The sequence below is a fragment of the Equus przewalskii genome, chromosome 23 (assembly GCF_037783145.1).
Source record: "Equus przewalskii isolate Varuska chromosome 23, EquPr2, whole genome shotgun sequence".
Lineage (NCBI taxonomy): Eukaryota > Metazoa > Chordata > Mammalia > Perissodactyla > Equidae > Equus > Equus przewalskii.
In genome coordinates this window covers 6,571,699-6,599,348 of record NC_091853.1, presented here as the reverse complement: position 1 = coordinate 6,599,348, position 27,650 = coordinate 6,571,699, and the positions used below count along the sequence as shown (strand labels likewise).

The 27,650-nt window shown below is 38.2% G+C and overlaps 1 protein-coding gene across 17 annotated transcripts in view; it reads right to left on the bottom strand.

The window, feature by feature from the left end:
• The window catches only part of PRRC2C (proline rich coiled-coil 2C), a 94,607-nt gene extending 67,354 nt beyond the window's left edge, over positions 1–27,253 (bottom strand). For 8 of the 17 annotated variants that reach the window (XM_008535783.2, XM_008535793.2, XM_008535787.2 and 5 more), the window contains exons 1-2: positions 26,951–27,253; positions 477–642 (exon numbers count right to left, since the gene is read on the bottom strand). In XM_008535783.2, coding sequence (XP_008534005.2) covers positions 477–588 — 112 coding nt within the window. In that variant the 5' untranslated portion in view covers positions 589–642; positions 26,951–27,253. Of the gene's footprint in view, positions 1–476; positions 643–26,942 lie in introns of all 17 variants that reach the window. The other 9 variants (XM_008535784.2, XM_070591270.1, XM_008535786.2 and 6 more) reach the window with 7 other exon arrangements.
• Positions 27,254–27,650: the final 397 nt, after the last annotated feature.

The window sequence follows — 27,650 nt, the reverse complement described above, 5'->3', positions numbered from 1 at the left end:
TTAGAGATCAAATATGTTGACTTTATGTTCATAATTAACACTGGTAATGTACCATATATGGTCTAGTTTTCACTTTGCACTATAAACACTGGGTTCAAGGTATCAAAAAACAAGACAAAACAAACTACCACAGGACTCTATGCCATAATTAAAAGTGGTAGTGAATACCCACTAATACATATATAGCTCTATGCCTATCAACCTCATTAACTGAGTTTCCCCTTTGGAACTACACAGTTCTAATTATTTTCTGCTGACAACAAACAGGAAAAAATTAACATTTTAAAACGTATTTATTAATTTGCAATTCTAAGATATTTAATTCATATCCCCTGGAAAATATGCGTACATAAAATGTATACAGGGTTGCATTAACATGGGTTTGACCCAGCTCCTAACAGCGAAAGTTCCAGTGTATCACTTACAGAAACAAAACAAAATCATAAAAAATAGACATGCCACTCAATTTTACTCACCTGTGGTTTTTTGAGTTTCTAATGATTTACCCTTGTAAGTATTAAATAAACTGAGTGTCGCATACTTTTTCCCATCCTTTGCTTTTGTGCTCTGGCCTGACTTCTCCGACATTTCGGTGGAAACTCATCGAGTCCAAAACCTCCTGACACACCCCTTAAAACCAGTCTTTAAAACGCACATGAGAAAGAAAAATAAGAAGGCAGATTTTAGAATTTATTAGCTTACTAAAAACTAAAACATTTAGTAAACTCAAATGTTCACAGAACTTCTGAAAAATAAAAACATTGAGAAATAGAATCAATCTTAAGTAACTCATAATAATTTCACAGACCCATTTAATACTGTCAAATTCCAACAACACACACAAAACCAATCAAAATAAACCACTATGCACTCAGTGAATATATTAGTTATTTACGGTTTGTAACCACTTAAGAATAAGAGTTTTAATCCATTTAATACTGTCAAATTCCAACAACACACACAAAACCAATCAAAATAAACCACTATGCACTCAGTGAATATATTAGTTATTTACGGTTTGTAACCACTTAAGAATAAGAGTTTTAATCCATACTGAGATGAACAGTTCTGAATAGATGAGTAGAAATATATTCAATCTATGGAGACTGTCTATTTTATAAATAAATATTACTCAATTTAACGGGCTTGAGGTGACTGGCATCATCAGCCTATACATACAGAATCCAAATATGATAGGAGGATAACATCATTCCCCTATAAATTGCATGCCTGTGTTTTCAGGCAGTATGTGTCTAACAAAGCTCTACTAATTTAACAGTTTAGAACAGAACACTCTCTTTTCTCTACACTCTGCAAATGGTAAAACATTTCATCATAAACCCAAGGTACATAAAAATACTGTTTTATGGTTATGGATTAAGTGTTCAAAAAATGGTGTGCACTTGTCAAAATAAGTCCCTGTACATATGAGAAGTTATTAGAAGTAAACACTATTTTAATGAACATTCACACACAGAGAATTTTCATCTTTGGAGCTAATGTACCCTAATCTTGGAGGTGTACCCTGAGTAAAAACTAGTCTATTAATAAACAGAGAAGACACAAATTAGCTCTCATACTATTTCCCTTCAATTTAATGAGGTGTACATATATATCAACCTTAGGGTTTTTTTTTCTTTGAGTGGTTAGGGTGGGTGTATGGCAGAAGGTGGCAACTTCTACCAAGAAACCATTAGTAGCTAAAAGCATTGAGAACTAAGTATGGGAGTCAAAGATAGTATAGAATAGGTATATCACACAAAAGGCATTCAAAGTCAAGGAATGCCCGTGTAAATCCATCATTATAAAAATCATTTTATCTACTAGTTTTACATTTGTAAATTGCATAATCAGCACCACACGCAGAGACATGGTTTCATATGCGTATCAAGTACCACATTCAACATCTGTAGTTTCATACAATTTATCGAGAATTTTCACATCTACTATCTCATTTCAGCCTAATAACCTTATGATACAGTTAGTATCCTGATTTTACAGATGAGGACACTGATGTTCAGAGGTGAGATTGGATTTGAAATCAAGGCTTCTGAGGCAGTCCATTACATCATGCTGTCTCCTCCCCATGGAACTGTACATAACCACTTAGCTCTTTGAGTGTACATTTACAATAAACCACTTTTCCTTGAGATAAATTGGGAAACGAACTCACCTGCAATGACAACAACTACACTAATATATAGACAGCTTGCTATCATATGTGGAAGAATATATATAATTAAATTTATCCCAAGGGTGCTAATAATGATGATGGCATGAAGAGAGTTGTACTCCCAGAATCTATCCTGTTGACATATTTTCATCAATAACATGAAAAAAGACATAAGAAGAATATTCATTTACAGTGACAAAAGAGGACAGTGCATATTCACTAGATGGCAACATTAAGATTCAAGCAGATCTTTCTTCAGGTGAAAAAAAGTAACTGATGTATCAAGAAAAACAGTCAACTTGTTCTTTCACCCTCATTTAACACCTAAGAATCCTCAAACCTCTACATCACAACTACTCAAGCAACACTCTCTAAGTGGAGACCCTCATATGCCTACATCATAGAGACAGCAACATAACAAGAAACAAACTCCTGAAACTTCCTAGGGGCAAACTTACAAGTACATTTGCACTTACATCCATCTTTGCCAAGGGTTTCCTTTCCTCCTTCCACCTATTGTTACAGTGGTTCTCAGCATCATCTAGAAACTCGTTAGAAACGCAAATTTTCAGGCCCCAACCCAGACTATTAAATCAAACTCTTGAGGATGGGCAGCACTCTTAAAGCACTGTTTTAGTAAGTCAGTCCTCCAGGTGATTCTGAGACATATAAAACTTTAGACAGTGGTGCTTAATCCTTGCTGCACATGAAAATCACCTGAGGATTTAAAATACACCAGTATCTGAGGTGCTGGGGTGGGGCCTCAGCATTGATCCTTATTTTGAAAAAAGATCCTCAGGTGATTCTAACACCCAAGCAGTCTTCAGAATCACTGCAATAAAGGGAGTGTGTCTTTCCTCCCATTCCGTCTAAGGCCAATCCTTTCTCCTGTGCTACCTACCCATCCTGTCCTCACTTCCTTTCTCATTCTAAACTCTTCTCTGTAGGGAATTTCATCCATTCTTATGGCTTCACCTACCAATTGATCATCCCAAAGTTACATCTCCAGCCCAGAACTCTGTGCTCCTGAAGAATATATCCCACTGCCTACTTACATTTCTTCTTTGTTTTGAATAAAGTTTCAACTTTACCTAGAACACAGGCACCTATTTCACATTAGGGTTTCAGAAACAAGCTTAACAAATATTCTGCACAGCATGAGAAGAAAATGGTAGTTTAAAAAAATTAAGTTGAGAATCAACGGAGGAAATATCTCAACATTGGACAAAATGTGAATCTTAGATAAGAACTCAACAAAACGAAGAAAAAAACTTGAAGAAACCCAAAAATTGATACTATGAACACACAATTCACTAGAGAAATAATACCAGTAAGCAAATGTATTAAAATGTTCAATTTCATAAGTGAACAAAAATTAAAATAAGATGGGCACTTCAGCTTGTCCCACATGCTTACACAAGGAAAACAATGTAACATTACACAATTTAACCACAGGATGATAGAATATCTAATTCAATTCTAGCCATCACAAAACATTACAGCTTTGGATAGAACTATAAAATGAATCTTAATTTTCCAACTTAAAAAGAAAAACAAAAATTTTCCTATATATTATAAGGAGTTTCCAAACACAAAGAAAGAACAAGCAATTGACCAAAAATTGAAGCCACAAAATACAGGCTCTACATATGGTCAAAGTTTCTGTAAACATATTATAAAATTCATATTTGAGTAGTTCTTTCTAAGGTTCAAAATTCTGTAAAAAGTTTCTTCTACTATTAATAAGCTACTGTCTATTTTATGCCCTTCGGTATATGCTCTTTCCAAACAAGAAGTAAACAAAATACATATTGGGTGTAATCTGAGGTGAGAAAGATGGACAAAGAATCAGCTTCTTAGCCCACTAGAACAGAGAATAAACTTATGCTCTCATATGCTTATGAGTCTCTCTTGTTATGTGTTATAGTACCTACTATATCAGAAAAAAAGTAAATCATAAATACGTATAATTGACGTTAGTGTAAATGAAATCAGAAGATAATTCAATAAAAAATAATGGTGAACTATCACTTAATATACCTACTGCTATAAAAGAACATGCATTTCTAAAGACAGAATTTGCAGCCATAAATAACGAGACTGGATAAATCGGAAAGGCTAATTCCACTATAATGGTTTGCCAGTTAAATGTGGACACTTTTAGTTTAAAGCCAAAGTTTAATTTAGCCTACTTGTTTTTGATGTCTTGCTTCTGAAAGGCTTGGAAGACACCTGAAACTCTTAATTAGGCTGAAACTTCATTCAACATATAACGGACAGAAAAGCCAGTGACTTGTTCAAAAATTAAGATTAGTTTTAAGACAAAACATCAAAGGAATCCAACCGATCAAGAATAAGCACCATCAAGACTTAGCTTCACTTTGCATAATTTATTTAAAAATATTTCTAAAAATGTAATTCCTTTTGGATGCCTAAAATGAATCAAAGAATCATGGCTATATAAGAATTTTCTATGAAACTAATGATCAAGACTAACAGGCTCACACTTTCGGCCAAGATGAAGTAATAGGGACCAGATTTACATTCCCAACAGAAACAACTCAAAAACTGAATATATATATATATATATATATATATATGTACAGTCTAGTGCATGTAGGTATATATATGTGTGTGTATGTGTATATTTTACTTATATATAAATAAAACAAAGAGCTTAACACACTGAACATAAGGCAAGGAAGGACAGTGATCCCTAACAGATAGGAAACAAATGAAGTGATCCCCATGCTTTCCTGAACTTACTGCCTGGAGAATTCCCAGGTCATGGCACAGAGAAGGGAACTCAAGTGGAGGCTGGCAGACTGCCTAAATTGAAAAAATGGAGGTGAGAGTTCAGGGTGACCACGATGGTTAGGATATAGTATTGGAAAGAAGAGAGCTACACAGAGAGAAAACGCTACAGAGGATCCCCCTTGAGTATTCAGCAGAGTACCAATCTGCACATGTCTCTGAGGAAACTACCTAAAGCCAGGAAAGAACATCCAAAACAAACAGAGGAGAACAGTGCCTGATACTCACAAAGGGCTGGGAATACTTCCTATTCTCATCAGCTAGACTTTTAAAACCTCACAATTCACTGGGCATTGGGTAGAGTATTCAGGAATACCTTGTCTTAGTAGTGGTATATATTAAATTAAAGTACCAACTGCTCTGGTCTTGCCTAACAAATCTCAAAGCCAACACCAAAAGGATCAAACTTTTCCCCAGTAACTGACTCCCAAATAAACTTAAAGAATACTTATAAAAACTGAAAAAGTATCCAGCTTTCAACAAGGTAAAATCCACATTGTGGCATCTAATTAAAAACTATCATGCGGGGCTGGCCTGGTGGTACAGTGGTTAAGTTTGCATCGTTCCACTTCTCTGTGGCCCAGGATTCGCCAGTTTGGATCCCAGATGCGGACATGGCACCGCTTGGCAAACCATGCTGTGGTAGGCGTCCCACATATAAAGCAGAGGAAGATGGGCATGGATGGTAGCTCAGGGTCAGTCTTCCTCAGCAAAAAGAGGAGGATTGGTAGCAGTTAGCTCAGGGCTAAGCTTCCTCAAAGAAAAAAAACCTCCATCTCACATCCATTTTAAGACTCATTTCTGGGGGCCGGCCCTGTGGCCAAGTGGTTGCATTTGTGTGCTCCACTTCAGTGATTCCGGGTTTCACCGGTTCGGATCCTGGACACGGACATGGCGCCACTCATCAAGCCATGTTGAGGCAGCATCCCACATGCCACAACTAGAAGGACCCACAACTAAAAATACACAACTATGTACCAGGTGGCTTTGGGGAGAAAAAGGAGGGGAAAAACCCAAACTGTCATGCAAGCAAAGAAGCAGAAAAATATGAACCACATTAAAGGAAAGAATCAATCAACTGTAATCAATCTAATTGACCCTAGTTGAATTAATGGACAGGGATGTTAAAAGTTATTTTCTTATAAGAGCATTCTATATGTTTAACAAGTAAAAGACTGAATACAAATAGAGACACAAAAGATATTAAAAAATCAAAACTTAGAGAAATGAAAAACACACTGGATGATATTAGCAGTATTTTAGACATTGCTGAAGGAAATAGTAAACTTGAAGTCATTAACAGATGAAAGACAATGAGAAAAAAGAACTTAAAACAGAAGTATTGGGGCCAGTCTGGTGGAATAGCAGTTAAGTTCGCACACTCTACTCTGGTCGCCCAGGCTTCACCGGTTCAGATCCCAGGCACGGACCTATGTACCACTTATTAAGCCATGCTGTGTCAGGTGTCCCACATATAAAGTAGAGGAAGATGGGCACAGACATTAGCTCAGGACCAATCTTCCTCAAAAAAAGCAGTATCAGGGCCAGCCCAGTGGCACAGTGGTTAAGTTCACATGCTCTGCTTCAGCAGCCCAGGGTTCACAGGTTCGGATCCCGGGCACAGACATCTACACATCACTCATCGAGCCAAGCTGTGGTAGCACCCCACATACAAAATAGAGGAAGACTGGCACAGATGTCAGCTCAGGGCCAATCTTCATCAATCAATAAATAAATAAAAAAAGAAGTTTGAGTAAGCCTTGAGACAACTTCAAGCAGCCTAACCTTTGTGTAATAGGAGTTGCCTAAGGAGGAGGGGTGAGAGACAGAAAAAATAATGGCCAAAATATTACAAATTTGATGGGAACTATAAACCCAGATTCAAAAGACTCAAAAAAGTCGAAGCATAAGAAATATAAAGAAATATACCAAAGCACATCATAATCAAATTGTTCAAAACTAACAATAAAGAGAAAATCTTAAAAATAAGAGAAACAAACATAAGAAGGATAGCATGAATGTTGCCAGAAACCATGCAATTGAGAAAATATTGCAGCCACATCCTTAAAAAAAAAAAGTATTGAAAAAAAAGAAAATTGATAAACCTAGAATTCTTTACTTAGCAAAAATAACTTTCAAAAGTGAAGACCAAAACAGAGAGCTTTCTCAGACATAAAAAAGTTGAAAGAGTTCATCACTAGCAGATCTACACTACAAGAAATGTTAAAAGTCCTTCAAACAGAAAAAGCTTTTTTGAGGATACCAGATTGAAATCTAGATCTACAGAAAAGAATGAACAGCACCAGAAATGGAACTGAGTAATATGTGAGTTTTTTATCATCATCTAAATATGTTTATCCCTGGAATGCAAGGTTGGTTTAATATTCAAAAATCAATCAATGCATCTCACCATTAAACTAAAATAGAAATGAATGATTATCTCAATAGATGCAGAAAAAACATCTGACAAAAGCTAGCAGCCATTCCTGATAAAAACTCTCAGCAAACTAGGACTCCAGCTGATAAAGGGCATCTATGAAAACCTATTTTAAAAAGTCTATTAGTAAAAAACAAAAACCTATAGCAACACCATACTTAATGGTAAAAGACTGAATACTTACCCACTGTCCTCCCAAAGATCAAGAATAAGGTGAGGATATTTACTATCACCATTTCCGTTCAACACTATTATAGAAGTTCTAGCCAGTGCAATAAGATAAGAAAAAGAAAAGGAGAATTCAGATTGGGAAGGATGAAATAAAACTGTCTTTACTTGCTGACATGATCAAATATGTAGAAAAATCTGGTGGAGTCTAGAAAAAGCTACTAGAACTAAGGAGAGTTTAGCAAGGTGGCACACAAAGTCAATACACAAAAATCAATTGTATCACTGAATAGTAGCAATGAACAACCAGAAATTGAAATGAATGTACAACTTATAATAGCAATTAAAATATGAAACACTTAGAGATATATCTGACAAAAACTGTACAAGATTTGCATACTGAAAACTACAAAACATTAAAAAAGACCTAGATAAATGGAGATATGCCATATTATGGGTCAAAAGATCCAATATAAAGATGTCAGTTCCTGCCAAAGTGATCTATACAAGAGTCAAAGCAGTCTCACATAAAATTTTAGAAGAAAAAATTCTGGAGGGAGGTGGTCAGAATTTGTCAAGCTGATTCTAAAATTCATAAAGAAATGAACAGGACCTGGCAAAAGAACTTTGAAAAAAAGAGTCAAGTTGAAGGGCCAATGTCATCCAATTTCAAGACTTGTAAAGAAGCAATGAAGAAAGTGTGGTATTGGTGTAAATTAAACAGATCAATGGGAACACAATAGTCCAGAAATGTAAATATATAAAGGAGTCTGATTTTTGGCAAATGCAAAGAAAATCCAGTATATAAAGGATAGTCTTCTCAACAAATGGTGCTGGAGCAACCAGGTATACATAATACAAAAACAACAACAACAACAACAAAAACTCTGATCCACACCTCACAACATACACAAAACTCAACTCAAAATGGACCACAGCAAAGCAAACTTGTAGTCAGAAGATGAGTAAGTTCTGGAGATCTAATGCACAGCATTATGATTACAGTTAACAATACTGTATTAGACACTTCAAAGTTGCTAAGAGACAAGATCTTAAATGTTTTGTTTTTTTTTTTAAAGATTTTATTTTTTTCCTTTTTCTCCCCAAAGCCCCCGGTACGTAGTTGTATATTCTTTGTTGTAGGTCCTTCTAGTTGTGGTATGTGGGACGCTGCCTCAACGTGGTTTGATGAGCAGTGCCATGTCCGCGCCCAGGATTCAAACCAACGAAACACTGGGCCGCCTGCATCGGAGCGCGCGAACTTAACCACTCGGCCACGGGGCCAGCCCCGATCTTAAATGTTTTAACAAAAAAAGTATGTCACAAGATGGAGGTGTGAGCTAATGCTACCGTGGTAATCATATCACAATATATAAATGCATCAAATCAATGTGTTGTACACCTCAAACTTACAGAATGTTATATGTTAATTCTATCTCAATTTTTAAAAAATGACCATAGACAAAATGTAAAACCTAAAACGCTAAAACTTCTAGAGAAAAATAGGAGACAATCTTTGCAAACGGGGGTTAAAGAGTTCTTACAACACTAAAAGCACAATCCATGAAAGATTAAACTTATGAATTGAACTTTTGCTTTTTGAAAGACATTACTGAGAACGAAAAGACAAGCTACTGTCTGGGAAAAAAAATCTGCAAATCATATATATATGATAAAGGACTTTTATCCAGAAATATATAGAAAACTCTCAGAACTTAATAATGAGAAAACAACCCAATTTTTAAAAAGGGGCACAGAATTTGACACTTCACCAGAGACAGATAATTGGCAAATAAACACATGAAAAGATGTCAGCATTTCAGCATCATTAGTATTTGGGAAATGTTATTTTAAATCACAGTAGGATACCTCCATACATCTACTGCATCTAAGCTAAAATTACAAAATGATTATACCAAGTGTTGATTAGGATGTGGAAGAAGTGGAACTCTCATAGCCTACTTGTGGGAATGTAAAAGGTTACAACACTTGGGAAGATAGTTTGGTGGTTTCTTAAAAAGGAAAACATCCACCAACCATATGATCTCCCCCTTCCACTCCTAGGGTTTGTACAAGAGAAATGAAAACATAAGTCCATATAAAGACTTGTACTGTGGTTCAGTTTTATTTGTAATAGGGAAAAACTGGAAACAAACCAAGTGTCCACCAGCAGGTGACTGGATAAACAAATTGTGGTATATCCATAAACAGACCATCCAAGCAATAAAAAGGAATAAACTACTGACACATGAAACAACATGGATGGATCTCAAAGTGATTAGCTGAATGAGAGAAGATAGGCTCCCTACACACATACTGTATTTTATATGAAATTCTATAGTGTAGGATTCAGATAGTAATTGCCTAGGGATGAGAATGATGAGGGGCAGAAGGAAATTCTTTTTGATGATAGATACATTATCTTGATTGTGGTAAGGTTTTCAGAATGTGTACAAGCAAAACTTAGCAACTAATACACTTTAAGTATGTGCGGTTTATTATATGTCAATAAAAATTATTTGATCTTTGTCCCCAGCCCTGGCACAGGGCTCTTAAAACTCCTTGAATTTCCCAAATGATAAGAGAGATAAAGGTGTCTTTTATTATTCATAACAAGTCCCTTTCAACTACACCAAGAGTTTATGTTAATGTAGTGACTCCTGGAAAGTCCCTAAGGATGAAGGCTGGTTCCCAGGGAAGCAATCATGTGATTAAAGGGCTGGAACTTGGGGCTGGCTGGGTGGCGCAGCGGTTAAGTGCGCCTGTTCCACTCCGACAGCCTGGGGTTCACAGGTTCAGATCCTGGGTGCGGACATGGCACTGCTTGGCAAGCCATGTTGCGGTAAGTGTCCCACATATAAAGTAGAGGAAGATGGGCATGGATGGTAGCTCAGGGCCAGTCTTCCTCAGCAAAAAGAGGAGGATTGGCGGCAGATGTTAGCTCAGGGCTAATCTTCCTTCAAAAAAAGGGCTGGAATCTTCAGCCTCATCCACCTCTCCTCTGAGGAGAGGAGCTGGAGGTTGAACTCATCGCCTAGGGCCAATAATTTAATCATTTGTACATCCATAAAAATCCCTGAAATACTGGCTGGAAGAGCTTCCTCGAGGATGGAACACCACCAACTCCATGGAGACAGAAGCTTGGGACCCTTCTGGACCTCACCCAGTGTATCTCTTCATCTGGCTGTTCATTCATATCCTTTAATATCTTTGTAATAAACTGGTAATCTAGTAAGTTGTTTTCCTGAGTTCTGTGAACCTCTCTAGCAAATTAATCAAACCTCTGGTTTACAGCAAGCCAGTCAGAAGCACAGGTAACAACCCGTACTTTCAATTGGCATCTGAACCAGTGAGGGGACAGTCTTGCAGGACTGAGCCCTTATTAACCTGTGGAATCTGATGCTATCTCCAGGTAGACAGTGTCAGAATTGAGCTAAATTATAGGACACCCAGCTGGTGGCCAGAGAATCCAAGAATTACTTAGGGTGGGGAAACCCCTCCCCCCCCCCCCACAGTGACCAGAAATGTCAGAAGTAGAGGTTAAAGAGTATAGGAGACAGACAGGAGTGTTTTTTCTTTATACAAGGGAAGGGGGGATGGGAGGGAAAGAAACACACTGGCAAAGATATTAAATTGGAGAAATCAGCAGTCCTGATAAGGAATAATAAAGAATAATGTAATAATAGAGCTAACAGTGAATCAGGAAAAAAAGTCAGAACACAATAAGCAAAGAATCAACAAATAGTGTTTCTGTTTCTGAAGTTGGTAAGAAAGCACTTTAAGATTCTTGTAACTGAAAATTTACAAATAGATAAAACTAAGAAATAGGGAAAGAACCAACTGGAAATGAAAAACAAACCTATCTTGGATAAAGTAGGAACTCAAAATCCAAACTGCAAAACAGCTCACATGAAAAACATGCAATACACAGTCATATAATTCAGAGGACTGCTCTTAAGGATTTTCATTACCAGACAAAACAATAAGCTAAAAAGTTACCCCAAAAAAGCAGGAAGGAAAAATCAAATTAAAATAAAAAACAATAAAAATTGATAAATTCAAGAGCTGGCTCTTTTGGAGAAAAATATACGTTAGCTGAAAAACTCTAATTTTCAGTTAAAACTAAGAATGAGAAAGTTGATATAAAAGACACACATGAAGAGAAGGCTTGAGAAGTAACGGTCTTCTAGGAACACAGAAATTACCAAATTTGGCTCAAAATAAAAAGGTAAAAACAACAGAAAAAAATAAAACTTGTCCAAAAGCTGTCCACCCCCAGCAAGTATCTGGCCCAGGCAGTTTCACAGGGGAATTCTGGCATCCTTTAACTGAGACAATTCCCATGCTATTGACAACGAACTAAACAGGGCTTGGCAAATGAAAGGCTACGGCCAAATCTGGCCTGTGCCTGTTTTCTATGGCCTGGGAGCTAAGAATGAGTTAGAATTCAGCAGTGTAACTTAAAACAAAGTCTAAGAATCTATCCTAAAGAAATACTAACATATGTGTGCAAAATACACATACAAGGATTCACTGCAATATAGTATGCGATAAAATTTACTTATACGTCAGTCACTGCTGACTGACATAAGTGATCCATGTTCTGAAACATATTTATTGAACACCTATTATGTACACTCCTTTGTGGACTAGATAGAGATGTAAGAGACAAGAAGCTGCTCTGACAGGTCTTACTTTCCAGTGTGGTGACTGAAATAACAGGTAAATAAGATCACTTCAGATGTGACAAATGCTATGAATAAAACCAAACAGGACAATATGACAAAGTAACAAAGGGTGAAACTACTTTAGATTAGTTGATCACTGAAGGCCTCTCTGCGGAAAAGGCTTCTGATTTGGATTTAATGGGGAAGGAGGCAGCTTCCAGGCTGAAGAAAAGCAAATGCAAAGGCCCCAAGGCCCTGATATGCTAATCATGCTCAAAAAACATAGCTGGTGAAGTAGAAGCTTTAAAAAAGGGAAAGTTGAAAGAGAAAAGAGAAGGTCAGATGAGGTAGGCCTACAGGATTTTAAATTTTATCCTTGAAGCAGTGGGAAACCACTGGATTCTGAGCAGAGGCATGTCTTTTGTTTCAAAACTATCATTCTGGCTACAATGTGAAGCATGAATTGTAGGGGGCCAAGGGTGGAACGGAGAGACATCATAGACCGCAACAGCCTAGGTGCAAGATGATGTGGCTATGGCTGAAAAAGAGACTAGATACAGGATGCTAGGAAAGACAGGACTCAAAGACAATCTGGGTCTTGAATTTGAAAAGTTGGGCATTAAGTGAGGTGAGGAAGATTAGATTTAGGGAAGATGGGGAAGAAGGGGAAGCAAGAGTTCTGTCTTAGCCATGTTAGTTTGAGATATTTATAAAGACAACCAGAGATCTGTACAGAAAAATGCTCAAAAAAAGCACAGTACGTGATTTTTTAAAACAAACAATATACGCTAAATACAAAAAAATATAATCTACATGTCAAGTATGAAAAAGTTTACAAAATCATACCACAAATTATCAGCAGTAGACACTGTTGATCATAAGTGACTCTGACTTTGTTATACATACTGCAAGATCTAAATCTAAAAACTAAGTGTAACAGAAAATTAGGAAAAAATAAACCTTTTAAGAAGCAATAACTTGAAATGAAAAATTAATTTCAAGATCAGAAAATGAAAAAAAAGTGTATGATATATGCTTAAGACAAACAAAAGAATTTAAAAATCTATCCTCACTGGCACTGCGAACATCTAAAATATGTAAAAATATTAATGACTACAGGTAAACAAAAAGTAGTTGACGAACGTGGATTCACTTGACTTCTCCTTATCTGCTTTGTGGTTTATGCAACAAATAAAAATTAGAAAAATCTACAAACACATGCACATAACTACTTTGCTAAGTGAACATTCATTGAGTATAACACCATTGTCATGAATCCTCTTTTCACCATCAATGGTGCTTGCGAGTATGGTAATGCGTCTTTCTTTTGAACACTAGCATGGGAACCTAACCCACATCTATGACACTGTTTCCAAGGGATAACATATCTTCTCTCTTGTGTGCACTTGCCCTTGGATACTAAAACCCTAATGAAACCAATGTCCTCTTAAAGCCTGCTGGAGTAATTAGTACATTCTCTGAAATACAATTTAGCAAAGCAATTCTCTACAGGTTAAACAGAAACAAGCCTTCTAAAAGTACCTCCCTACTGCCACAGTGACAATATTCATTCAACATTTATATAACAAATGTATTGAGAACTAATAAACTGTCAAATGTTGTTTTAGATGTTGGGATATATCATGAAAAGGCAGATGATGCCCTTGCCTTCGTGAAACCTTTAACAAACAACAAACAATAAAAATATGGGAATGAAAAACTCAACCAGGTAAAGGGATAGAGCAAAGAGGGGAAAGAAACTTAGGAGAGATGGCAAAGGTCTGGAAAACCTCTCTGAAGAGGTGACAGGAACTAAGAAAAGCAATCAACAGTTCTCAACACAGGCTGCACAGACTTATCCAGAAAGGTTTTGAAAGACACTATCTGTCCAGGCCCCTTGCTAGGCCAACTAAATCAGAGTGGCTGGAGCTGGGGCTGGCAAAGGCATTCTTTGAAAAGCCACCCAAGTGTCTCTAAAGTATAGCCACAGTTGAGAACCACTGAAAAAACAAACCAATTTTGATCTGGGAGAAGGTTCAACTCTAAATGTCAGGACAGGAAGCCAGGGTAGGCAGAAGTCAGGCTGTGCAGAGCTAGGAGAAGGAATACTGCCCTTGAGTTTATTCCAAATGCCATGAAGAGTCATGGAGGGAAAAATTAACCAAAAATCTCAACTGCTGAATAAATGCATGGCTGCATTCAGCAGACCCACATCTTAAGTAACAAAATGGTACAATTTAGATAATTAGTAATTCAAAAACCCCTGAAACAGTAAGCTCAGTAAGAGCATTTCTCTTCACCTTGACAGTTTCTGATTCCAAAAAACATATTGGCATAGTTATAGGAGATAAAAGAACTATATCCTCTACTTGCAACATTTTTAATTTTGAAAAGCTTTTTATTATGTATACGCTATTAAGAATACATCACCATCCTGCTTACTATATACCGAAAAATCTAAATCATTAAGGGCTGAGGGTCAGTCTACAAAAATAAAGCCTTATGAATAACACACCCCTATTCTGCTTAAGGGAAGAGAACGTAATCACATTTCTAAATTCAAGGTTCTATGACTCTAAGCATTGCTGATAAGAAACTACCATGTTCTATTGAAATTGATGTACCAAAACACGTGCATCTGCATTTTCCCAATTCTGAACAATGAACATATATTAACTTGTAAATAGGTATTTTTTTTTGGAAGAAACTTTACGATGAAAGAAAGGAAAAAATGAAGGAAAAAAAGCAGCCAGTGTTTTTAAAGCCAAAAGACTTTCCAAAAGGTCTACAGGAAATTTGGAAGGCAGCAGTTTATCCTAATATAATGAAAGGATGACACTGAACAGTGCTAACAAAAAGATGGTTTTCATGAAAGGACAGCTATTGCAGGTTGAAAATTTGTGGGGAAAAAATTTGTAAAGGGTTCCTACATCAAGAGATTAGCTGTGATCTTGACAATTCCTTCAGTGCCAAAAACTGTAAGATCCTAAAGTTACTCATTTACAATCACAAAAGGATTTTAAAATATTCAATACGGAAAACATTATTTTAAGTGATAGTTAAAATCTAGTAAATCTGAAAAAATATGTATACTTTTGCAAATTGCCAATTTGTTAAACTCAAATGACAATCATAATCTTTCTGGCCACAATGGGCTTCTAAGTATCCAAGCTCTGTTTACCTCTCCTTCCTCATTATTCTTATAGTGACTGTTTAGTTTCTCTGGAAAATACAGTACAATGTCCCACTCATTTAAATAGTTAACATTAAAAAGAAACCTCAACTATTTCCAGATGAGCATATTGCACACACTCAAGAAATGTTTTATTGAGCAAATAAAGAATGTCTACTAACTAATAAATAACAGTCAAGTATCACAAGTATACAACGCAAACAGCTTCTGTGTAACCCATTTTCTTTGGTTTCTGCGACCCTCTGACAGCTTTCAGTCTGAGACTGAGACTTTTTTCCCTATCTCTCTACATAAATGTTAACATGCTTTTTCCATCTCTCTTGCCTGCTCTCTTCTCTGTATGCTTTCTCCTTTGGCCATCTCATCTACTGTTCACTTCTTCAGTAAGGATAATTCCCAAAGCTTTCCTTCCAGCTACAATCTTAGACATACATTTGTAATTATCTAAAGAACAAAACATCTTCACTTAAACTTCTCGAAGGAACTACAAACTCAAAATGTTTAATTCCCTCATTCACTCAATATTTACTGAGTGCTTACTGTTATCAGGCACTACCAGAAACAAATAAAAAGGAGACATGCTGTCCTCATGGACTGAATGGAGATAGTTTGTAAATGTGAGAAGGTTGGAAAAGGTCTGCAAAGAACTGGGAGGAAAGACAGCCAACCAGGAAAATGAGGCATGGTGACAAGCAGCACTGAAACCTCCACAGGAGCTGGAGATCAGGAATATACAGTACTCCCATGTCTGTGCAGTTTGAAGACTCTCATCAATGTCCAGCAGCACATCCAGGAGTGGGGAGTGGTGGGAAGCACACAGCAGCTGGATCGAATAAGAAATTATAGTTGTGCCAGACAGGTGTTAATGAAAAGCAAGGGAGTTGAGGATACTACCAGGAGAATGGTTAGAGTAACATTCACGGAAGTCTAAGCCAGAGTGAAGACAGACAAGTTGGAAGACAACAAGGAGGAGGGCAGAAGAGACTGGCAATTTCAATAAGGTTGAATAAAAGCTCTAACAATAGTAATTACTGAATGCTTACTGAGTCAACATTACTATGGACTGCTTTGTTCATTTAGTAAAAACAACAAGAGGAAATGTACTGAGTGACAAAACTGGAGGCACAGAAGCTTGTGATTTGAATTTAAGGTTTCAGGTTATTTTCTAAACCTGAGCTCTAGAGATGCAGTATAATGTAAAAATATCGGATTGGGAATAAGAAGAGCTCAAAGCCCAAGTCACCAAAACTTACCATTGAAGAAACAACTTTCTATCAGTAAAACAACTTGCCCAAAACTCATACGGCTAGGAAGTGATGGGGCCAAGATGAAATCTGGGGTTGACACCAAAGCCAGTGTCCAAGATAACCTTACTGTATGAAAATCAGAATTCAATTTTCATTATAGAAGAGATAAACATCAAACCTTTAATATATAAATAACATGCCATTTGAGGCGAAGACATTCTAAAAGATTCAAGTTTTTATTATCAAAACTTATTCTATTACAATACAGAGTAAAATATCGAGGATAAAAAAATTGTATAAACAAAACATAGTAACATCTCTACTAACAAATGTATTCCATCTGTTGCAGAAATGTCATTTTAAAGTATAATCATGTAAAAAGTGTAAGAAGCAACGTACTATAGATTGTAAAAAAAGGGGAGGGTGCTATGTACTGAACTGTGTCCCCTCGAAATTCCTATGTTGAAGCCTGAATTCCTGGTGTGATGGTATTTGGACCTAGGGCCTTTGGGAGATAATTAGGTTTAGGTGAGGCATTGAGGGTGGGGCCTCATAATGGGATTAGTGCTCTTATAAAAGGAAGAGACCCCAGAGCTCTCTCCCTCTGCCCTGTGAAGACAAAGCTAGAAGGCAACCATGGGCAAGCTGGGAAGGGAAACCTCACCAGAACTCAACTATGCTGACACCCAAATCTTGGAATCCCAGCCTCCATAACAGTGATAAATTTCTGTTGTTTAAGCCACCCAGTCTATGGCATTTTCTTATGGTACTTGGAGATGACAAAGACAGAGAGATGGATGAATTAACTTCAGAAAACAGCATTTTGTCTGTCACTCAAAATTTTTTTTTTTTTAAGATTTTATTTTTCCTTTTTTCCCCCAAAGCCCCCCGGTACATAGTTGCATATTTTTAGTTGTGGATCCTTCTAGTTGTGGCATGTGGGACACCGCCTCAACATGCTCGAGGAGTGGTGCCATGCCTGCACCCAGGATCCGAACTGGTGAAACGCTGGGCCACTGAAGCGGAGCGCACGAACTTAACCACTCAGCCACGGGGCCGGCCCTATGTCACTCAAATTTTAACTAAATTTTCCTTTTAAAATAAAAAAGTCAAGACATTCACCATACTCCTCTGAGTTGCAGGCCAATCAGCATTCACAAAATACACGCTTTCTGAAAAGTTTACTTTCAGCTTAACTCCCCCCTCTTGATTTTAAACACATTAATTAATCAAAGTACTAGTCCTTACACACTCCTCCTTAAACAAATACAACACAAATGAGAATCACAGAATATCTGAAGTTGAAAATTATTTTATAAAGAATGTGGTCAATATGAAGTAATGTGACCTGAATAACTAACACATTGAACCCTGTCCTTCTCAAAGTCTTTTGTCAAAAACCTGGATAAAATCCTGGAAGGTAGTCATCACATATGATACATACATCTGAAAGAATGCATTCAATGACTTTCTTAATATTTAAAAAGATCTCGAAATGCTAGGCAGAATAAAATTGGATGTAAGAATAGTTATATAGTCATAATTCAAAAATGGAATTTCACAAATAGAGAATACAGACCAAGCCTGTTCATATAAACAGGACAGCCAGTGACAGCGAGCAGCATGGCAGCACTGCTTTTACAAAAATGGCTAGTTTATGGGGCTGATCCCATGGTCGAGTGGTTAAGTTCACTGCGGCGGCCCAGGGTTTCACCAGTTCGGATCCTGAGCATGGACACGGCACCGTTCATCAGGCCATGCTGAGGGGGCATGCCACATAGCACAAACGGAGGCACTCACAACTAGAATATACAACTGTGCACTGGGGGCTTTGGGGAGAAGAAGAAGAAGAAGAAAAAGAAGAAAAAAAAGAAGACTGGCAACAGATGTTAGCTCAGGTGCCAATCTTAAAAAAAAAAAAGGAATTAAAATAAGAAAAAAATCGGCTACTTTAATAGAAATCTAATGCACAGATCTCGAACTGTAAAATGGTTCCTCTGATTTTGTGTTTATCACACTTACAGAGTACTGTGCTCAATTCTGGCCTTCATTAAGACAAATATTAAAAAACAAACTAAACTGGATACAAAGGAAAAACTCTGTTTAGTTTATCCATAGGTGGAAACAAGTTATCTTAGAATAAAAAACTCACAGCATTCTCTACTTTCACAATCTGCCAAGCAGCCCAAAGAGCTGAGAGAGGAAGTGATTTGTAATTTTGCTGAGGCACAAAATTCGATGCCATGAGCTATGTAACAGAAGGGTGCTTCTAGGAAACCAACGTAGAAATTCCTTCCTTGCCATACCCCCATTTCCAAGGTTTTTCTTTTTTAGAGATACAGTAACTCTTGTGAAGAGAGACATACCTGTTTCTTTGTGGGAAAAAGAGCTCTGAAAAGCAAGCCAAAACCTAGTGCAGATGAGGGAAGTAACGAGAAAGTGAACAGCTTTGAATGCTATTATGGTGTTCAAATATTCGGAAATTTGGAAGATCTTAAGATACATGTTCTGCGAATGTTCCAAAGATTGATTACAGTGTCCTCCTGGTCACCAGACGCATTCAAACAAAACAAAATAAGCCTTTGTCAGAGACGTTTTAAACCTAATTCTTGCTTTGGGTAAGAGGTTGAACTAGTCACCTTCTAAGGTCACTTCCATTGCTAACTGTTACAATCATTTAGTTATCCTCAAATTAGAGTGACATTAAATATTTTCAAAGATCCATTTGCTTCTATAATAGTAAAGCTAAGAATATCACCATATGTTGAACACTTCTACTACAAATAACACTACAGCAAAAGCATTAAAAATTGTCATTTTAAAAAACAAAGTGTAATATAAATAAATCTGTTGGCGTTCTAATCAGAATGGGAGAAGGGCTCAGGCTGTTCTTAGAAACTGAAACATGAAAATTAAGTTTCTGGGGCAGAAGAAAGCTTTAACAATCAGAAAAGAAATGTAGCTATCAAATTTTCTGTACTATAAATTACTGTTCTAGCAAAGTAAAGCCGTGTGTCTACCATTTACTTGAAGAGGTGACTGCCGGAGCACTCTTTCTGACAACTTACAATATTTTAAAACTGTACACATTATACAATTACTTCTCTTAAAACTGATTTCGTTTCAATCCCAGCTCTACCATTTAGGAGCTGGGTGGTTTTATAGCATAATTGTGGCATATGCATATTATGGCATAAGCATTTCCCTAGTCATTAAATAGAATTCTGAATTTTTATTGTCTCATCTGTAGGCTGTATCTTCCAGTCTGCTGTGAGACTTACTTCATAAAGTGTTTGTATAAAGCTCTAAGAATAGTGTCTGGCACGCAATAAGAACTTAATAAATGGTAATAATATTTTCAACACTTACACATTACAAATAAAAACCAAAGCTTAGTTTCTTAGTCAACTTTATTTTTTGCAAGGCAAGTAGGTTCGATGTTATGGGAGAAAAAAAGCAGCATTCTCTTCAAGATGCTCATCTGACATTATGAATTATTCTAAACCTTTCATATAACTAAAAACTGCCTTTCAGGGTTGGAATTTTAAGTTTAAAGTTCGTTAGCATCTCTCCCCGCCAAGTACTGGCTCTCTTATTCTACCACTAAAATATCTGTCTTGAGACATGTAAAGCCACCCATTTCTTCCTTTCTCCTACTTTCTACTTTCATTTTTTCCATGTTTTCAAACGTGTCATAAATATAACTACGCAATCAAAATATTTTTTTCTTTCTGGTCAGAAAAACCAAGCGATCAGCAAAGGTGGGCTAGACTTGACTTTTTAGTCCTTATTCAACAGTTCTTTCTTTAGCAGAAGAGAGACTTTCTCCGCCTCCAAAATGTCAGAAGACTCTGGTTCCACAGTTGGGAGATATTTCATCTTTCTACATTCTGTATCCTAACTGTGGCATGTGCTATACAAATCCACACATATTAAAACTCATAGAAATGTACATCAAAAATATCCAATTTTTCTTATCTAAATTTCAAAAACTCATACAGCAATATAACCCACCTCCGCCTCTCTGTCAAAAGCCTCATTTCAGTAATACCCTTTTTGTGCTTTTAAAATAAAATTCCTGTCTCCTTTTCCTAACCTGGAGAAGTAATTCTATACCTCCATATTGTGCTTCTTAAAAAGTTACTTAAAATACAGGCCAAACTACAATGGTCATATTGCCAAAACTCTAAACTTTAATTGGATCTGAAAATTTATAGTGTTTTTCTGAAGATTAAATTGCATTAACTATAATTCTACTCAAGTATAAATTCTCTCTCTCCTTTGAAATCTGATAATCTATGTTTGATATTTAATATAGTCTGTTCCCCAGTTACTAGAAATATTTAATAAGCTACAATACTCATCTTTAAAATACACTGGATATACTGGAATTCTGTACTTGCCTAACTACTTAACCTTAGTAAAAGTTCTAAGCTTTTTGTTCCTTAGTAAGCACTTCTCCAGTCTCCCAATTGTTTTTGATGTTGTTCTAAATGTACCCTTAGCAGGTCTCTTGAAGGAACCTCTCAGAGCATCCACTGGCCTCCACAGGGCCTTTGGGCGAACAGAAAAAACGTATGGTTTCAGGAAGATACAGATACTCCTCTTGGTGAGGGACTGATGCCTTGGGAGAGAGGGGAGAAGTGGAGGCACAATTTACCCTGGGAGCCTAGCCAGTGCACAGGACTCTGTAAGCAGAACATGGGCTGGATTTCAGTCCTTGTTGCCTCCTTCAGCCCGACATAATTGTGCAGTGCACAAACTGCACAACCACATACAGCAGCCCTGCACTTTCAGATTATACATTAGGAAAAAGGGAGGAAGGAAGATCAATTATTAACTTCTCTAGACACCCATTCTCCATCCATCACGTGCATTCATCTCTTATACTGCAGACTCGAGATTTATTTAGAGGGACTCTTCCAACCTCACAGGGAATCTACCCTCCCTTTACCTTTGTTTTCCATGGTTCTCTTTTCTGTTTTAAACATGGTCAAGACTCATGTGATATCAAAGAATATTAAATTCAAAAGATATATACAGACATTTAATGTGATCTTTGCAACAGTCCTGTGAGACAGGGGGAAGAGGCATTATCCTTATTTCAAAGGTTATATCTAAAATTTGAAGAAGCCAAGTCACTTGCCCCCAAAGTTAAGCTGGCGCAAAGTGACAAAAGAACTAAACCTCGGTTTTTAAACTCAAGAGTCCAGACCTCATTTTGAGTATTCAACACACCTAAAAATCAAGAGGTCTTACCACTTATTCTTCCTGCTGAAACATTCACCCTTATTACTTGACAGAAATTCTTTTAGGGTCACCAAGGATCTCTCAGTGAAATCCAAAGGCTACTTCTCACATATTTTTCTGAACTCTGCTGCTTTTGGCTATAATAATCCTAATTTTTAGATTTTTCTCTTCCACCCTGATTTCTGTCATGACTTCCTTCTTCACTTATTCATTCTTGTTCTCCTTCTCTTGCCATAGATTGTTTTAGACATCCTGCTTACATTTCTCGGTCTAAATAAACCCACCCCACTTTGCAGTTTTTCATGGAAATAGTTGTCCCAGGTATGTAGTTAAGGCTGTTATTTATATCTCTGTTCCTGTAATGATGCTGTTTCCTGTTTGATGACTATTCCACTCTAGGCTTTCATCACTTCTGGGCTTTAATTCCAACTGTTGCCTGATCCTACCCAGCATTCATTTCTTATAACAGTTATGTCCCAAAGGGTGGAATATAGAAGACTACTGATGGCATATTTGATGATTTTAAGTGGTCCACAGAGGAATATTTAAAATTATATATTTTAAAACATTTTGGGGAGGAAAATGGTAAAATCAAATAATCATGTGAACTTTTCTTTTAAATTCACCTAATGAAAAGACAGTAAGTTGAATTAAAGAAAAACTAACACACAGATGGTTTGAAGATAAAGCAAAAATCATGACTGACTTAAGTTTACAAAAAACTGGCCACTGGGAAATCCATGTAGTATAGAGGTTAAACACACAAGCTCTGGGTCAATCATTCAAATCCCACTTAACTAGCAAAGTAATTTTAAACAAATTACTTAAACCTCTTTAAATCCTAGTTTTCTAGTTGTGTACTGGGAATAAAAAAATCCACCTCATGTTCTTAGCTCAGTGCCTGGCATGGTAAGTGCTCAACGAATATTAATAATTACGATTATTCTTGATCTCTCCTGGCCATCATGCCTTCACTTGTAATCAACTGGGCACTCAATTTATACTACAATTTTTCATTATGGATTTTCTTCCCCGAATTTCCCTTACCTGCTTATATATCTTTAGTTTTATCTTGTGGTATGAATCCAAATCTTTTTTTCCCCCAAGGAAAATCAGCCATGAGCTAACATCCACCACCAATCCTCCTCTTTTTGCTGAGGAAGATTGGCCCTGAGCGAACATCTGTGCCCATCTTCCTCTATTTTATATGTGGGACACCTGCCACAGCATGGCTTGCCAAGAGGTGTATAAATCTGCACCCGGCATCCGAACTGGCGAACCCTGGGCTGCCAAGGCATAGTGTGCAAACTTAACTGCTGTGCCAGCAGGCAGGCCCCAAAATTTCAATAACTTTGAATATTAGTCCTTAAGATTGTGAAAATCCTGGTAGTGGGAACCAAAAGCCAAATTCCTCTGAGTCACTGGGCCTTACAAAATTAAAAGAATCTTTAATGTTTGTTGAATACATCCAATAATTAGGAAGGAAAATCTGATGCAAATAAATCTCATAATGCACAGTACATAAACACAAACTATTTGAAAGCATCTGATACTATTCTAATGGGTAAATAAACAGGAAAAAAAAAAAAGACAAGAGTATTCTTTGCTCCACTACGATATCTGTCAGTTGAACCTTAGTTGTGGGTCTGTTCTATTGTTTCTTAATCTCATTGATTCAACAATAGATAATAAACTCTAGGTGTATGCCAACCATCATAGGGTGATGAGGACCTGGAAACAGTCTAGTAAAGGAAAACAGATTAATATTAGAACACATACAAGTAAACAGAAAATTACCTGACAATATGCTATGTAAATAATACTCAACAGTGTTTTTTCAATACTAGATGTGCTCCACAAATGCTGATTATATCCCATTCTCTTTAATGTAGAGCACCTAGCAGCACCACATGGGGGTGAGTACATTACACTGACAGTAATAATTTTATTGCTCTCTCGTGTTCAGACTCTAGGTATATGCTAACCCATAGAAAATATATGTAATATAGAAAAGTTTTTGTCTGCCAATTAACAACCATTGAAACTCAGTAATAGCCTTTGTTTGATCTGATTTGCCAGCAAATAAGTGCACACAAAGGCCCCAAAACATGACTGGCCTTCTGTTAATCTAAAGCAAAATGACGACTAGAAATATAACTGGGAAAAAGATGAGTTTATATTTAGCCTTTCTCGGGGTTGGGAAAAAACATACAACAGAAAACTTACTGAAGCTACCCTCTCTAGAGAATGCTTTTACCCACAAAGATGTCCTGACTGATAGATCAATGGATTATTGAGAAATTTAAAATGTTATGACTCAGAAAACTAACTTAATTCTCAAGATTTCTAGGCAACAGCTAACGTGGACTGAGATAAGCTTTCGCTGTGTTACCCTATTCATAAGGTGACAAGTCTAGTGTTACTGAAAGAACATTAGTCGTAGTTTAGTCAGACACAACTTTTAGATCTCCTTCACTGCGAGAATAGGGTTCTGCACCAATTTGCGTGACATTTTATCAATGATCAATCCTTGCCTTACACAAATATGGCATAAATAGCATCTGAAACCCAAGTTACTCAACTGACTTACAAACGGAAGCAGTGTCTGGGGAGCAGGAGAAAGGAGGAGACGTAACATAATCTTCAAAGACATTTTACAGTAGGGATAGAGGGGCACGGGAGACGGGGGCAGGAAGGAATGAGCCAGAATTTCTCTATTTTCAGCTACGTGCAATACACTGATCCCAGGGTTACTGAATGGAGAGCATGAAGAAGAAATCTATAAGAAGCAAATCCAGTATGTTAAGTGCAAAAAAAAAAAAAAGGAAAGATATTCGTGTCCAAAAAGTCCTTAGAAAAAGAGGGAAGAAAAACTATTCCTTAAATTGCGAAAGACTACATACCCGATTCTGAGAATATACAGATTACTTACAGCTTCAAAGAGAGTATTTTCTTCTCCCAATATTCTGCCATTCTCCCTCCGCTAGATGACCTTTTACTATGTACTGAGCACAGTAATAAGCCCTTTTATACACATTATCTTCGTTAATCCTACAGCAAGCCTTGGAGGGAGGTACTATTATCATCATCATCTCCACTTTACAGATAAGGAAATACTGTATCAATAATATAGGCCAGATTTCGAAATTTTAAAATTATATCTTTCATCCTATAGAGTTAGAGGATTACTCAACTGGCCTTTAAATAGGTAAGGGTACAAAAATTAGCTTCTACCCCATCCCCAAAGCAGCTATAACCCATTTTTTACACCTTGCAACACTTTAACCTTTACATGCAACAATGTTTCTATACTGAAGTCAAAGGGGAAAAAGACTAGGTTAATAATGCTGTATCTTATTTAGTTACCACAGTACCTAAAATTACAAGAAACAGGGAGGCAGCTCTATGGTTTAGAGCATCCCCTTTGGGTTTACACAGTGTGGGTTTGAATCTATACAGTACCACCAGTATCACCTGTGTGACCTTGGGTGGGTTACTTTAATCTCTCAGATTTCATTTCCTCATCTGTAAAATGGGGATGATGATAACAGCATCTCCCTCGTAGGCCTGCTGTAAGATTTAAAAAGATAACGTGTGTAAAGGGCTTATTACTGTGCTCAGTACATAAAAATCAACTAACGGTGGAGAGAGACAGTCACACATACAAGCTCCCAGACCAAAATATAAAAATAAAAGTAAAAAGCCTATATTCGGAAAATTTCACTACAGAAAAGAATTACTATTTGACTACATGCTAAAGATAAAGCTAAAATCCAATCTATTCTTCATTTCTTTCTAGGGGATCAATGCATTTGAGGTGGGCCAGAAAAGATGCTGCAGTGCATCTGTGACACACACCTAAAGATGGCTCCAGTCAGAGAAGCATCTTAATTACCAATAGAGGAGGTTAAATCTACTTTTAACAAACGCTGGAGTTAGGCTTGGTGGGCGCTTTTTAAAGCGTCACCCTATCATTTTTACTTGCAGGAGTAAGCTATCAAGCAGTTAAGAATCTTGATTCCTCTAGTGCATTCCAAACGAAAACCTTACAGCACAGCACAGTCGCCTACTCCTCAATTCCAAGTACCCTAGCGAAGTATGAATCTATGAACTAGGCTGAAGATCGGCCAATGCGGAAATCCGGGAAGCTTTTGGAAGCCAGCAAACATCTGGCATGTCGGAAATCTCAAAAAAAATCTCAAATCAAGTCAAAAGAAATATACCTCCCTTGAAAGGAATCAGACGCACTCCTCTCGGGTAAAGGAAGAATTTATCAGTGTTCCCAGTGGCCCCCACGCCCTTTTCTTCAGGTCCTGAAACGCGGCCTTGACCGTAACACCAAGAATACCATCTCAAAGAGAGGCAGCTGCAGAGCGGGATTCCCCGCGCGGGTCGGGGGACGGAGAGGCCTAGGGTGGGAAAGACTCGCCAAATTCGCCTCTGGAGTTGGGGGAGCAAGTCCCCAGCGGAAGCAGAGTTGGTCCAGATGCCCCGAAGGGCTTCTCACCGAGTCAGGTCCTCACCCCGCTCTCTCCCACACACGGCCCACTGCAGACTGCACCCTCTCTCCACGCGGAGAGGCAGGCAGGGGCGGCCCCAGACAAGCCGGGAGCAGTCTGGGGAACGCAGCCCCCCGCTGGAAGGAGAGGCCGCGCGCCCGCCCATCCCGCCGGACGGAAACTCCCTCGGCTCGCCCGACAACGCGCGTAATCCCCCCGCAGGGCCTGCGCGGCGGCGCGGCGGGGAGGCCGGCAGGTCCGGAACTGCCGCCGCGGACCACATGGGCCGGGTGTGACTCCGGTTTCCCGCTCCCCGAGCAGGAGGCCGAGACTTCCCCAGACACAGAGACGGCGGGAACCAACGAGGAAGAAGGGGATGCCGCCCCAAGGCCCTCTCGGCGCTGCTCGCGGCCTCCGGGGCCGGGCAGCGCGCCCCCGGCCCAGGCCGCCCTCCCCAGCGGGGCCCGCTCTGAGCGCTGATCCTACGCCCTCACCTCCTTACCGGCCAGGGCGAGCGTCAAGCTGAGTGCGTGCGCACTTCGAGGGCCTCCGCCGAGCTCTGATCGGGAGACGCGGGGGAGGGGGAGGCTGAAGGACCGCCGGACTGGGGAAGCCGAAGCTGCGGATGGACAAACCGCCAAAGCACTTTCGCTGCTTCCCGGGAGGGAGACAGCGAGCGAGAAAAAGAAGCAAGATGGCGGCTAGCCAGCCCCTACGTACTACGTAATGCCGCGGCGTACGTAAGGCAAATCTCCGCAAGACCGCCCTCCAGCGCAGGGACCGCCGGATCACGTGAAGCCTCCGTGGCGGCCCGACCCCGGCGGGAGGCGACAGCGCCTCCTGCTGGAGGGAGGGAGTTTTTGCAACCCGAGTTCCTGCTGCAGGCTGACGATTTAGCCTGGGCTCTCTCCAGGAACTCTTGAATAGACCACGATTGCGGGTTGGTATGCTCCCGGGAAGTGAGCACTCTTGTATGAGGTGGCTAGGTGTGTGAATTGGTTAAACCAACGGTTTGGCAGTATGTATCAAAATTAAACTATTCATACTCTTTAACCTTGATATTTGACAATATCTTGATATTTTCCAGAATGTACATACACGTTATTTATAATACCAAAACCTGTCCGTGGATAAAGATGTAGGTAAATACGTTGACACATCCATATTATGGAATATTTTGACGCCATTAAATTCAGAATAAT